This window comes from Harpia harpyja, chromosome 1, assembly GCF_026419915.1.
Source record: "Harpia harpyja isolate bHarHar1 chromosome 1, bHarHar1 primary haplotype, whole genome shotgun sequence".
Taxonomy (NCBI): Eukaryota; Metazoa; Chordata; class Aves; order Accipitriformes; family Accipitridae; genus Harpia; species Harpia harpyja.
Window position 1 is genome coordinate 24,442,371 of NC_068940.1, and position 15,485 is coordinate 24,457,855.

General features: G+C 37.2%; 1 protein-coding gene across 2 annotated transcripts in view; it reads right to left on the reverse strand.

The window, feature by feature from the left end:
- FBXL7 (F-box and leucine rich repeat protein 7) overlaps positions 1–15,485 on the reverse strand; it is a 193,191-nt gene that overhangs the window by 125,790 nt on the left and 51,916 nt on the right. Inside the window, exon 1 of one of the 2 annotated variants that reach the window (XM_052781382.1) lies at positions 12,509–12,612. The exons of the other annotated variant lie outside the window; for it this stretch is intronic. Within the exon in view, the coding sequence (XP_052637342.1) occupies positions 12,509–12,518 (10 nt within the window). The 5' untranslated portion in view covers positions 12,519–12,612. Of the gene's footprint in view, positions 1–12,508; positions 12,613–15,485 lie in introns of those variants that run through there. 2 annotated transcript variants of the gene reach the window in all.

Genomic DNA, 15,485 nt, shown 5'->3' on the forward strand with positions numbered 1-15,485 from the left:
CACCATATAATTTTGTATCTGAAATAATTCAAAAACACTTAGTGCTTTTCATAAGAAAATAAAGTTTAATTTCATCTATTATTTTACTTTTTCATATCAAACTTCTTCTTGGTTTCTAGCAGGCCTAGTAGTTTCAAAATTAGACAATAGAGCTATACTTTTTCAACCAGTAATCTTACTACAAATGTTAAACATTACTCTAGACGGAAAAATGGAAGGAACATCTCCTTATGTTTTTTATTATCTATTTTTCTTCTCAAAGTAAGCTTGTTCTGTTTACCTTCAGAGATCTTCCATATTTACTATTCATACTCTGTAGTGCTGACTGATTTCACTTTCAGGAAAGAAAATTTTCAGCTCTTCCTGGTAATCATGCTCATTGTCACTTGCATATAGCATTAGTGTGAACCCGCACATAAACGTGTTATGTCCGAGCTGGAGGAGGGAGTAGGAGGGAGATTCCACATCTGGAAAGTACTCTAAGCCTACAGTCTTATCAGTTCAATAAGAAAACTGAGATGTCTTGAAAAAGCTACTACAAGATAGCAATCATCATCATCAAAAAAACCCAAGAGAATCGTACAGGAAATTACAGGCAACCTCCTGTTGCCCCTTCCTACATCGATTATCCTCTCATCTTAAGGTTTAAGGAAGGACTTTAATGTAATAGAGAAAGAAATTATGACATTCAGCCTCTAGAATTTGGAATTAAATTCTAACTCTATCAAACTTTACAGTGAGGTTAATGTCCCAAGACATACTGTATTTTAGTCAGAGCCTACAAGCTTTGATACAGCAACTAATCACATTTTATTACCTGAAGGGGAGATATAACAGGGTACCTCCTGGCATTCATGTCTACAGCAAATAGTGATCCCTTTTTATTTACATGTATTTGTTCTAGTAAAATAATTTATTCATTTACCATGCATCATACTTTCAATGAACTCCCTAAACATGTTTTTGTATACTTCAATCCTTCCTATGCACAGGAGAACATCTAAGTTCTGTTTTATCTCATGCGTTTCTATGAAGAGAGAGGCCAAATAATTTTTTTCCCCCTGTACCCTTCTGCTAGGTTTTACTATAGTTTTAATGCCTATAAAAGTTGATCCAACAACAGAACAGGTAGATCAAAGGTACTGAAGGCTTCCTGGAGACCCTTTATAAAACCTCTCAGTCATTTACAAGAAAACTACCTTGGCAGCTACATTGTCAGTGATGCTTTTCCAGCCTGAGGCAATTCAAATCCCCGTTTTCTTTAGGGTAGTGTTCTCTAAAGGGAAAATCCAGAATTTTGTAGCAAAGCTGGAAGGATGCTCTTTTTCATATAGGCAGGCAGAGTCTGTCCACAGCATGAATACACTCTTAAATCATAAATGATAATCCATTTCCAATTTACAGGTTAAAACTAGCACTATCCTACGGAAAATGTTCATTTGTGAACAAAGTCTGACATGACAGCAGATAAGGGGTGTGTAAGTCCTACAAATACCTAGGCCAATCTTTCTTTCCTTCGTGTCTCAGTAGAGACACCAGAACTTACCACAGTCTAGTTCAATGCACATAGGAAAGTTTGATCTAATATTAAAATCTAATTCTCTCATCCATAGCAAACGTGGACAAGATCTTAATCCTTTCTCCTTTGCAGTAATATTTCTGTATTCAAAGACATACTTACCTCCTCTTCCCTACCTTATCCCAGACGAAGGAAATACAGATCTTTCAGTGATCTGCCTTATAGGTCAGGTTTTCTAGACTTTTGTTCATCCTTGTTTTCCCTTGAACTTACTCTGATCGTTACACTTCTACTAAATACACTCATAAACCCTTAAATCAACTACCAAGATGCTTCTTAAAAGTAAACACACAGCTTAAAATGCAAAGTACTTCAAAGTCAATCTCGAGAGAAGCTCATATATTCTACTTTAGTGCTTTGCAAGCTGAAGACAGGCATTTGAAATGCCAACATGAAAGAACACTGGAAGAAGTTCATTTACATTAGCTTGTCTTCTTAAGACCTGTAGTAATTGTTGCCACCTATATACACAAAAATTTTTTACTTTAAATACCACAAGCTTCTATGGTGTCAAACTGTATGGCTGGGCCTAGCTCAGTCCCTTCTACCTTACCAAGATGACTGAAATCCCACCTAAGTGCTGCAGGACACGGACTTCATTCATTACAAAGGCACTTGCCTCTCGCGACACCCGATGGACCACATATATCTGAGAACGGAAATACCTTTAAAAAGCCCCATGGTGTTAGAAAGTGCAGCACCGGACGAACTAAGCTATTTCACTTAAGTTTGTTTTGGCAGATTTTCAACTCTCTAGTCTATCCTTGCCTTGTTTTCACACACAAGACTTGGAACAATTCCATTTATCAAGTCTACCTAGATGGAGCATTAAGTTGGCCTCTAAAATAAGACAGGGAGAAAAAGAGGAAAAAAAATAATGCAATTCAATACTGTTAACAATTTTCTCACTATAGTTTTATGCATGCAGGACAAAAGTGGAAGGTAGATGGGGAAAAAAAACACGTTTGAAATCTGAAGACTCAAAAGACTACTTTTCGAGCTATGCTACTTGACATAAGACAATGTTAGCTAAATATGAAAACCTATTTTTGTGAAAAAAGTCATCATACAAAAATAATATCTCCAAATAATTTTCAGTTAAGCTAGAAAAGGGAAAAATGCTTATTTTCCATAGTTTAAGGGCTTTACTACGACTGTATAAAACAGATAGTTGCTACCATTTCTTGTAAGACTGAAGAGCTTCCAGTCATGTACATTTTTTTATATATTAATAAAATGTCTATAAATATATATATGTTATAAATATATACCATATATCCAGCATACATCCACTAATGGGAATATAAAATTACTCCGTTTCAAGCAAAAGCTACAGTGATTAAAAAGCTACGCTTCACTTTACACCATCTTTCAAGGGACGCTGCTTTTTTACAATACCAACGCTTGCTTTAAATACTACCAGGAAACAATTACCAGATATGCACACTTGGCTATCTGTTTATATAAGAGCAGCTTTCCAATTGCAGAAGAACTTTTGTAACAGCTTAGAGAAAAAAGAAAAAATTAAACATTGTCTAACCACTGTCATTCATCAAACTTGACAAATCAAAGCAAAATCCTTATTCTATTTTAGAATTTAACTTGGACAAAATTGAGCTTCCATTTTATTCTCAGACATTTCAGTAAACCACAATCAACTTATGATCAGTTTTAATTAAGTTAATGGATTATGAAAAATAAGCTACCTAAAATTACACAATTCCTTTTTACTAGGGCTTGCATTTGACTTCTACAAACCAGTCTAGTTTGGCGGACACTCATATCTACAACATGGCAAGAGCAAGAATACAAAAGCAATGAGAAAGCGTTGCACACTGGCATGACATTTTTCATCTTAAAGACTTTCTCCATTAGTGAGCATACCTTGCAATAATTTTAATGCTGTAGTTTACAGACCTTTAAGGAAGAAACTGTATTCTTTTGATCATGCAATTCCCAAAGCAACTTTGCCAATCTGTTGAGCATTTTTAAATACTACTGCAAGATACATGCCACCCTTCATACTGTATTTTCTGCTGTGCTACGCAGCTAACTATCAAGTAGAGCACACACACCAAGTCAGTCTTGTGCTCCAAGCTTTTGCTACGTAACACAATTTAAGTCAGAGCCTTAACTTGATTCAGACTCATCCAGTATCAAACTGATGGGTACTTTATACCTGTTTATTCAAATTAGAAACAAGTTTATTACATATAGGACAAAACAAAGCACAGTTAAATGAGTCATTAAGATTCTAACTTAACATTCACCATTTAAACAAAGAAACCCCAAACTCCACCTTTTTACACCTTATGAAAGTTTGCTTTCGATGGCAGATAGCAGCCCTGCTTCATTCATGGGTGAGGAAATGGACTGAAATGATAAATGACAGCTTCAAGGGATGAGTTCTAAGACATGCAAGTTCATTGATTCTCCTGAGAACAGCTCCTTTTTCAGCAGAGATCTCATTACATCAGAAGTTTCTGCCTGAGGGTCCAGAACTTTTACTGTCAATGGTATTAAAAAAAAAAAAAGCAAGCCTATTGTCAGCAAGCTTAAGTTCACAATTGGACTCTGTACTCCGTGGAAAAATTTTGAGGTCTGCAGATCAACAAGTTGACATTCACAGTACATTACTTCAACTCTGTTAACTGTTTTGGCAAGTGGTCAGTCACCAAGAAGTACAGACAATAATTCTTACTCTCCCTTCTAGGTCTATGGTATGTGCTTGATTAATGACATTTGAGTTTTACCAGTAACCTAAACTGACATATTTAGCAGGGAAGCTATGGAAAATTGTTTGCCTATCAGTAGAAATTAATCATACAGGACTTGTACAAAGATTAAGCTTGCAAAAGATGAGACAGATGATTTGCGGCAGGACAACACACTCGTAACTTCCCACCACAGGAGCTCTTCTGGAAAAGCTTTAGTATTCTCTGCAAGTCTCATCCTGAACAACAGGGAGTAGTAGCAAAGTCTCAGTAACAGATAATATTGCAAGACTGCAAGCAGATGCTTTCCTCTGTATTAGCAGGATAAACAGGGCACATTTTCAACCCCTGAACTCACCTATTTCACGTGTGTTCATTTTCAAAGTTTTTCCCCCAGAACAACTCAAGATTAAGCTACTCAGTTACAGCTTTACTTCTCAAAACAATTTAACCAGACATTCAAATTATCCAAGACAACAGTTTAACTGCTCCTAATAATTTAATAAACTTCAGAGCAAGCAGCAGGTAGATCATGGTGATCGCTGATGACATTCTATATTATGTTTACAATCCTGAAGCCCTTTTAAGCTTATAGGAAAAAAAAGGCAAGGTTTTCATATCCTCCTTCCTGTGCACAATATTGGTGAAGGACAGTCATGATTGTCACTTCAGCCATCAAGCCTATTTTTCTGCTTTGTGGAAGTAGATTAATTACTTTATGACTGCCATTGCTTGTCAAGTCATTTTTTTCCTGAATAACTATACAATATGGGGTATCATTTCATTTCAGGTGAGATTATCAAAATCCAAAGCCTCTAACTCCAGAAAAACAAACCACAAGACATTTTTCTGGATGAAATAGCATTCAAGTCTACTTTGCGATTGCACAAAGTTCTGCCACACAATTCCATTTAACTTTCATCTCCTGCAGGCAGTACACACTCCTTTCATCCACATGAAAATGGACTAGGTATAGCCATTTGATGTTTCAAGAAAGCCATCAGCCACTACTTCTTGCCTCCACCCTTCATGCCAGCTGAGAGAGAGCTGGCATCAAAGCCTTCAAGTGGCACAGATTTCTCCTGCTGGTCAGCCCAAACCCAGCATTAAGAAGGAAAGCAGTAGGACAACAGAATTAAGTACTGTCCCTAAATCAGTCCTCTCAACCAAGAACACCAGCAAGTAGGTCTCCAACCTAACCTTCATACCATGTCCAAAAGTAAAGATTCCAGAGCTTTGTTCAGTCTCAGCTAAGATGCTTTGAGTACATTACATGAAGCAAATGCACAGCTCTGAGGGCTCCAGAGAAACTGGTGACTCATTTGCTTTAATCGTGTGAATGCAAACTGCCAAGAATGCCCTACGGTTCTATAGTTAACCATGGTTTTGCAAAGTCATTTGTCTAGCTATCATTAAAAAACCTTAAGGTCTTCATGCTAAGCAACTCCAGCCCAAGAAGAAATGCAATAGAAAGGGGTTGTGCATACCAGTGGCTTCTGACTCCCACACAACCAATGGTCCCTCTCACCCTCAACTTGTAAACCTCAGTGCAGCCATCCTTTATACATCCTTGGAGAGGATTAATTTAATTTTGATTTCCTCTCTGTGTTTGCTTTGGAGGTTTCCAGCTTGAGTAATATATATATATGAGTAAAATTTGGCAGCAAGCAGCCTGTAATATGATGTATATCATTTCAGCCTGGCGAGCATATTGAGGAAAACAACAAGCTGGCAGTGAGGACAGCTTCATCTCACATTCAGAAAGTGGAAGACCGATGTAGGAATAAGAAATGGCAAGACATTTCCAGGAGCTGAACTTAAGAGGGATAAGGTCCAATATCATCCATGTGACAGAAGGAACACAGTGCCCAGCAAAACAAGCTTTGATCATGACAGAGGAGGCGGCAGCAGGCATACAGGTCTTTAAACCCATGGCCTTTCCATCATCCAACAGATTTCTAGTATATTGGTTACTGGTATCTTCCAAAGCTTGCCAGAGCAATGGTAAAACCAGAGCCATGCAAAGAGTTATTGCTGCCACAGGAAAGCAGACAGAAATAACACGATTTTGCTGCTCTGACTTGCATGTTTGAGCATCATGCTAGATTAAAGAAAATATTAAGTATTTTCTATAAGATTTTCCAATGAGCGAAGTAGGAATTAAACTCTGAGCTGTACCATTTCCAATGTAAACTTCAGTTAAATATTACAAATTTCAGTCTCGACTTTTATTCCATCAGTTGTCCTTCATGAAGGAGTTAAAAGCATGCGTAATATGCTATTCTATCTAATATTCATGATTCTATGATTATAATACTGAACAGTAATGTTCTATGCACAACGGAAAGCAGCTTCTACTGCATTCCAAATAAACACAAGGACTTTCTTTTTAGCTTATTCATGCCATTTTTCATAGCTGAAATGCATTTGCTCAGCTGAATTCAGTGGTACATACCTACAGTCATAAGCTACCAGTGCATGAAGGCCATTACTGCCTGGAGCAAAACAATCCAACCATCCTGACACAGACCTTGTTTCAAGGCTTGCCCAGCACATAAGGATTCTCCAGTGAGTACAGACTCAAAATTACCTGACATCACAAGCTATTACTGTTTAAATAGTGTACTAGTCTTCTAGCATTTCCAGATTTCCATCCACCTAGAATTGGCAAGGTTCCTTTTATTAGACCTCTATACGAGTTTATCAAGATTATGTGGTTGCTTCCACCAGAAGCTTTCTGTAAAGGGACACGAGCGCTGGAATGCAATGGCCCACATCTGCCTTAATGTCTGTTATCACTGCTTAGCAGTGTGTTACCCCTACATATGAAACCTGAAACTACATCTGCCTTTTTAGCATTATACAGCACAGAATCTTTATTTTCAACTTAAGGTTTACTACCTTCGCTATCCTTTGTCATCACTTCTTCCTATTCCCAGTCTACATTCAGTGCCTTTAGTTTGAGTAGTCCCTTCCTTCCTCAAAACGAAATTCAGTTTGAAACTTTCATGATATGGAAACAAACTAACTTGTGGCAGAAATGGCAAAAAAAAAAATCCTAGTCCAAACTCATCAGTCACAAGTTCAATACCTACTTGACTGTTCCATTAATGTTCAACAAACAGACACAAAAGAACAAGAGTTATCAGATCTAACTCCACAGTCAAACGTTCACCCTTAAAAAAAAGGGGGGGGGGGGCGGGGCAAATAAAAACCATTACAAATCAGTGTTTAAGTGTCCTGCACAGGCCCAAGATACAATATGCAATGTTCAAACACTGAGAATAAGACCATGTATTTCAACACCTATATATAAACTCCCTCCTCCCCTTTTAAACCTTTGCCATTGAGTGATTTGTGGTTTGAATACTTGTATCTGAAGACTATCATACTCTGGATGTGTAAGACAACAGCATTTACAAGATGGTGCAACACAGTTAAAGACCTGGTTTTCCCTGGCCTTGTCCTGTCAGCCTACAATTCTTTCCCCAAAGAAAAAGAGAAGATGCTGATTTGTCTACTACTTCCAGATGTTAAGTGGCAATGGCTCTGACAAGAATACCTGAAGCTTGAAAACTTCAGCTAATCTGTACATCTGCATTAAGATGAATCATCCTAAATGCATCTGACTTGGTGAGCAAAGGTGTCATGTCATACTTTCAGAGTTCTGTGTAGGATGCCCCGAGAAACTGGGGGAAGGAGTGTCCTTCATTTAGATCAAAATCAACAGACATGACGTACAAATGAGGAAGTTAAGCTAGTATGTCAATAAAACAGCACAGGAACCTAAAATCTTCCAAGCCCAGCAAAAGATCTAATTCTGAGCTGAGCAAGTCATTCACAGACCATGACAAGAGTGCCCACAAAACTAGGTCAGAATTAAAAAGATTACTGTCCAAGGAGAAACAAATTCTTTCAGTTGATGTTTCAACCACATTAGTATTAAAACATACTCAAAGTCAGAACAGAATTTATGTTACTTAATTTTCAAGAAGCAACCAAGGCAACAAAACCTTTCTAGCTTTTCTAATGAGTAAACACACACACCACAAACTACTGCAATATAGTGGGTAAAGAGGTAAGGACTGGTGACATGTTTTCAGTTCAGCATCCTCCCATGCCAAGTTTCTTGAAAATTCCAATATGTGCACAGATGGGAAGAGTTGAAGCTCATCCAAGTCTTGAATTTAGTTTCCTGGACACAAGCAAGTGAATGCAAACACAAATAAATAAAAAACCCTACACACAAGTAGCACCTTAGCACCTAAAATACACTCATTTTTCTTGCTGTAGAGAAACGTGTCAGGACATAAATGGAGACCAGTATCACTGACAGCAGTCCATTTCATACCAAAGGTAACCTTGGTCCTGAGGTTAAAAGGAGCTGACAAACATGCCTCAGATTTTCACTCAAGTTTCAGCTATTTGCTTTTCACAGAGACTTTGTGTAATGGTTTATTACTAGCTCTAGGGATATTATTTTTCTATATCCTTTTAACAAAGGAATAACTTTTTGATGAGTTATTTCAGTCCAGTAACAACTTCTTAAGAAGATGGGTGCATTTTTAAATCTGCAAGACCACTATTCCAGTGCAAATGAGTTCTTTCAAGAACAGCTCAAGCAGTCAAACACTTCAGTTTTTAAGGAAACTACTTGATGGGATATATCTGCGAGGTTCCACAACCTCCTCAAACGTTGACTGAACTCCTTCAAAGCTTTGAAGAAATATGGCCTCTGTTAGGACTTGATATTACTAAGTGACACTTAACTCTTGGATTTTGATGAGAGTAAATGCATAATTTAATCCAGGACAATAAGCAACATTCTGGGACTAATACGTGAACTATTTTAGAGCCACAGTCACAATCCCAAGATAAATATCAGCAAGTTTCACATAGAGTTTATGAGCTACCTTTTGGATTAAGGAAGCCTATCTAGTTACCAAAGTAACACGATACATCAGTTTTCCCAGCAGCCACCAAATTCCAGAGATTCACCATGATTACATTTGCTGTTAACTAAACCATCCACTACAAAATGCTTGTTTCTCTGGCCTGAATTGGCTAACCATTCAGACAAAGAGACACAATTTCTATGAAGGGGCCCAAAGGAAACACTTTATCCTTTCAGCAGTATCTGAGCCTGCTAAGTTTATAAGCATAATATATCATATTGAGCAATAGACAGCAGGATACAAAGCTTTGGTCACTCATACTTTTAACCACATTCACATTTCTTTATGATTTTGCAGCTAATATGATCTGTTTTTCAGTTTCTTTCACCTAGTTTTACTGCTTGCAGTTCCCAACTACATTCCTTTTTTCCCCCCTTAGTCAGGCCAATATTTCAGTTACTGTTTAATTACTGTTTCATCATTCTTCCCTCCTAAATAGCACAGTACTACATATTTTAAAATGGTTGCTCTAATTTAGAGCCCACACGTTAAACAGCAACAAGTTCATGGCATATTGTCCTTCTATGCTCATCTTATTTCCAAGATAGATAAGAAAAGATCTTTCTCTTTTAGGGATATATAAGGAGTTGCTCTATTATTATATGTTCCAATTTCTATGAAATTAGCAGGTGCAAAATTTAAGCAGCATAGAATCACTTAAAGTTCTGAGTCAAAGCATGAATGAAGGATAATAAAGTTACACTAATAATTTGGGCATTAATTTATCACCAAATACAAGAAGATACCCTTGTGCTTCCCCTTTAGGCATCTGTCTATATCAGAACTGGAACAACAAATAACAGAAATCAGGACATGAGATAAATGACATGAGCCCTGTTTTTTTCAGTTCACATCAGCATTTGTCTGCTGTCTAATTCAAAATGGACATCTACGGATACTCATGACAATAGTTTCTCATGACAATCTCCCATTTGCTTTTGAAGCCTCCCAGTCTTCTCCTTATGAGCAATATTTTAAAAAAGACTGGTATCATCACAGTAACACAGAAAATATTAGGTGGGGGTGACTATTTCCTGTGTGGTTAGGGTTCATTTCTTGTTTTGGCTATATACAAATGCACATTCTAAACAAAAATCATTTACAAAATTACAAGTACATGAAAGTGTTAACACATCAAGCTGAGAAGAAACCAATTCTCTTCATTCCAAAGAGCTATTTAATATGATTGGTAAAATCTGAACCCAGTGACTGAATGGTAATGCTGTTATTTTGATTCAGATACAGTTTCATTGGGGGTGACATTCTTCACATAGTCCAGCAAAATATTCAGATTTCATCAAATGCTATCAGAGTCTGCCTTGCCTAATTAGACACTGACAGAAGTGATCTTTACTAAATATTGAAGGATACAAGCAGATTCCGTCATTCACCCAATGCCACATCAGCAGAAAGGAAAAAGTGTTCCGCAAGAATCTTTTCCCCAAAAATAGTTGTCAAGTAGTCTGACAAATTAACAGCACGAATTGACAACTATTGATGTCAGTTCTTTTTACTAGAAGTAGCCAAAGCAGATTCAGAATATTGTGAATTTTAGCCAGATCCAGAATAATCTCCCATTAAAACCAGGCACATTAGCTTCTCGATCAGTTTCACATGCTTAACATTGCAAAAGCCTTCCAAATACAAATGCAAGGCTGGACAGAAAATGTGTAGTACAACTGAATCTGAGGTACAAAGGCATTAAAAGAAATTTGAGAAAGTTAACTCTACTGGCACAGCAAAGAGAAAATACACTCACAGCTAAAATCAGATCGGACTGTAATTTTGCCTCAGATTACAAAAAGTTACTAAAATCTTCTTTCAAAAGCAAAAGAACAGCAAAGGTCAAAGAGCATGATGATTTCAGAACGCAGAGTTCAAGCTAATGTTTTATCTCAGCCCACAATAAAGAAGGACCAAGTAAACATAGTCTCCCAAGCTAGAGCCCACTGAAGACAGTCCAATTATGATTTTATCATTTCAACAACATTTGTTTATGTTCTATAAGGAAAACTACTATAAAAGCCCTTCCTTGTGCGAGGTAAACAACGGCTCTGCATAGTGCACAGTTTCTGAGGTTTCAGGTGCCACAAACAGTTTTTATTGCTCAAATAGGAGCTAAAGACCTACCTGGCAAGGCTTACAAATGTTTATCTCACCAGGGGGATGTGATGGGGTTGTTTAAAAAAATAAGATCTACCTTTACATATGTCTACATGAACATATATCTTCAGATTAAGCAAATCACAAACTTCACAGCTGTGAAGAATTTGTTCCTATTACCCACATCCTTGAGATCTCTTAACATTAATGTTTGTCTTTCAGAGATTCCCGCCTAGCACTATTTACCTATAATGAACAACTAAAAGACTTCCTGCAAACGACGAATACCTGACAGTGCTGTAAAATTTCACTCTCTTGGATATATAAGATGGAAATGGACTTCATGTTAGGGGGGAAAAAAAAAAAAAAAGCACTATAGATTAGATTAGGCACTGGTACAAACTGAAATTTCACTATCATGACTGATGATAATTTGCAATGGAGATTTACGATATATCCAAGCCATTGCAAGCAGCATGACAGGTTACAGTCATCCAGTAAAGCCATCAAGCTTCTTTCCACTCATGCATTCACATCTGTAAGGCAGCATAAACACAGGTAGGCTACCCACCTATGAATAGTCTCCATACTTCACTTTCTTGGAGAGTAACTCAAACTAGCTGATCTAAATTGACTACCAAATCTTACAAACAAGCATTTACAACGCATCTCTAAAGAAATCCTGCCCGCCTTCTGGCAAGCTTATGTACACACAAGAGGCCAGAGCAGCTGAGTAGAAATCTCCTAGCTTAGTGTAGCTGACAGACTGCTATGGGCACTTGTTTTCCTGTATCTGGAAAAAAAAAACCAAAACAAAACAAAACAACTTCTGTTTTAACTATTAAAACAGCAATTATACTTTGAGGTTCAAGATATACAAACTCCCAATCCATGATCACAGTTCAAGATGAAAACTAGCCTTAAATGTGAAAGGAAATATCACAACGGACTGTCGCTGAGCACGCAGCAGGCACACCACCACAACACAAGTTGTATGTTCAAGTGTGGCTAATTAAGGCTAGAGGAAAATGTAGATGGCTAATTACCAGATTATACTCATGCTCATAACTTCTGCTTATACTTCCGGCTTAGTCCACTCTAACTGCCTAAACCAATGATGATCCAGCAGTCAGAATTAACAAGAACATGAGAATTACCATTATCCATTCTTGAACTGCCATTTTCGTCAGCCAATCTCAGTACATACTTCTTAAGGGAAATCTGAGGAATGCTGGCAGAAACAAGGAGATGCCAAACTTCAGTAACTTGAGAAAAACACAGTAGCAGGCACTATGGTACAATAGCCAGAAGAGAAGAACAGAATGAGTCAGCAACTGTAAGCGGATATTTCTCAAGCATGCTGCTAGTTTTGGCACTGTTGGCAATATCAGACTTAAAAATTATACAGTCATTTGACAAGCTGACATAAAAAGATAAGATACAGGAAGATAAGGCAGGATATTTTGTGCAATAAATTTAAACTACAGCATCTTAACAAGAATTGTCAGGTTAAAGGCAAAAACTTGCTACTCCAATTCTATTTCATTATTTCGATCAAGTACTGGAATTAATCTGGAGGAACTTGCTAGTGTCAGTTCATAAATTCTGGAAAATGGATAAGCCTGATATATTTAAATATGCGTTATCAGGTTGTATATATTCTTCAAGCAGTCTTAGCAGACAGTCTAGCATTCAAGAAAGATGGTTTTTAAACTAGCAAATGTTGGGCAATCATCAGATACTTCAAGGTGACCTCACTTCTCAGAGAAGGAAACTACTTCAAATAGCTAGCATAGGCAATAACAAAGAACAATTTAGTGTAAGAACCTCCCTGTGATAACAGTATTTAAGTAGTTTGGTACAGTATTTTACAGAAAGAATTACATTTGGGATCTTGGATTCCTTAAAATCAGATTTACAGGTAATTGAATAAACCGTAATCACTCCTACCAAGCATCAGACCTTACTCTGGAAAAGCTAATGCCAGGTTTTTAAATTGGGATCATTTCTCTTTAACTGTACTGTAAGTGCATTTGCTCTGGTAGGTCTCACATTTCAGGCAGCAGATCAAGTAAGACTGCAGTTTTATGTACCTTTCCAATTTGTTCCTAGTATTGTTTGGGCAAGTTTTAAACAATTGGCTATAGTATTTCAGCACAAATTAGCCAGAATAACGTAAGGTTTCAATTTGCAGCTTTAACCTTGCCAATGTCCCAACTGCTTTTGCCTTGTATTTGAACTCTGATTTAAATGCTGATTGCAATGGTATTGTTATAATTAGCAGAACAGCTTTGCAGGAACACTGCCTGTTAGATAGCAAAAGCATAACAAGAAGTGGTTAAACACAAAAAATAGTGCCTAAGAACAACCTCTATACTACTCTGTACCTCCACATACTGCTTGAGGTGATTATATTTGCGTATGCATTCAGATATGTTGGTTAAAGGAATTTAACTAGTGAGCTCTGTTTATTCTGCCAAAGTGTTTATAGTTTTGGATTTATTAACTGTCACTCCTCCCATCCACCTCTTATTCTTTCCCAATTTTTTGGCTTCAAATGATTCTGTTTTGGCACATTCAGTAATGCAACATTTCACTTCTCTAGAAAACTCCACGGCTAGAAAAGTAACACAAAACCCTAGGAAGCTTACCTGGTCTCCAGTTTCACTACCAACTCAAACCAGCCACAGTTCACCCAAAGCCAACTGAACCTCAGCCCAGTTCCAAGTAAGCAGGGGCAAATTCAGGCATTCATATCAAATTCAGACAGGGCTTGGTGCACAGAAAGCCTGCTTAGACAGTATTTCAACAGTAGAACCAAGCGCCCAAATTCCCAGTAAGAGATGCTGCAAAGACATGAGGACAGACATAAAAAGAAAGAGAATTGCCGTCAAAACAATTAGGAATTATGCATATGCTTGCATGCATCCAGAAAGAACATATACAGGTTTTCATTTCTGATACCAGGTTAGTAAAACGAAAAATATTAAAGAACTGAAGTGGGAAAAGATTTCTTAACAAGTATTTGATGTAGGAAGGGATCAAAAGAGCTCCTTCTGCCAAAAGGATCATCAAGAAAAACTGGGTGGAAAACAGCATGTCTTTTCAGAAAACAGTCTTTTGCCACAACACTTAATTAGCTCAATGTCCTGAGAGGATGCACAAACCACTTAAAAGCTTCAGTGGAACTCCAATGTATTAAACATAGCTATCTACCTTATTATGCGAAACATAATACACAGAAGGGTTACCTATTTGCAAACTGGTTCTCTGAGATTTTTATCTCCCTCTGAAGTAAGATCAGGATTGCACTCACCTGAATCTCTGTCTGAGCTGATTCTCCATCAGGAACCATATTAAATACCAAAAACATTCAGTAGCACCTTTCCACATTTTTCATAGTGTCCATCATTGTGCACAATGCAAGGACCCCTCTTCTTAAATTCATTGAATGAATTAAGAATTACTCAGACATCCAAAAGACACCCAGCCTTTTGAAAGAATGTGATTATGAAGCCAAGAGGAATTAGCAGAATGACATCCTCCCTGAAAACATACTATATGTACTTTGTTTCCCAACTTGTAAGGTGAAATGAAAGGCACACAACCCAAATGAAACTTTGTGTTCAAGAAATGTCACTTAATATATTCCCACGTAGAGCAGTGATAAATGTTTTCTGATATAAAGCTCAAATTTTGCTGGAAAAGAAATTTTTCTATATAGACAGCCAAGATATCACTAATTTTCTATACCTCTGAGTATGAAAGCCAGGGACAAAAGTGTCTATCGTTCTTAGACACAGAAAATAAGAGTGCAAAACGACTGCTCAAGAGATTTCACATATTGATAAAGCTCAAGCTGTCTTTCCACAGTTCATTAAAAATGTTGCAAAAGTAGCTGCTTGTTCCATTATTCACTGTAGTCTTCTAAAATGACTTTTAATATCTTAAGTGTCAAAGAATGGTATGGCTGAACACTCTCTATTCCTACTTTCCTCCGTTAGATATTAATTACACATTAATTCATTTGCAATTTGTAGATTAAAGCAATGCAGTAGTAGTAGTCGAATTCCAGTGGTTTTGAAAGTCACTTGAAAGTTATTTTCTTAAGAAATTATTAGAAGAGTACAGCAA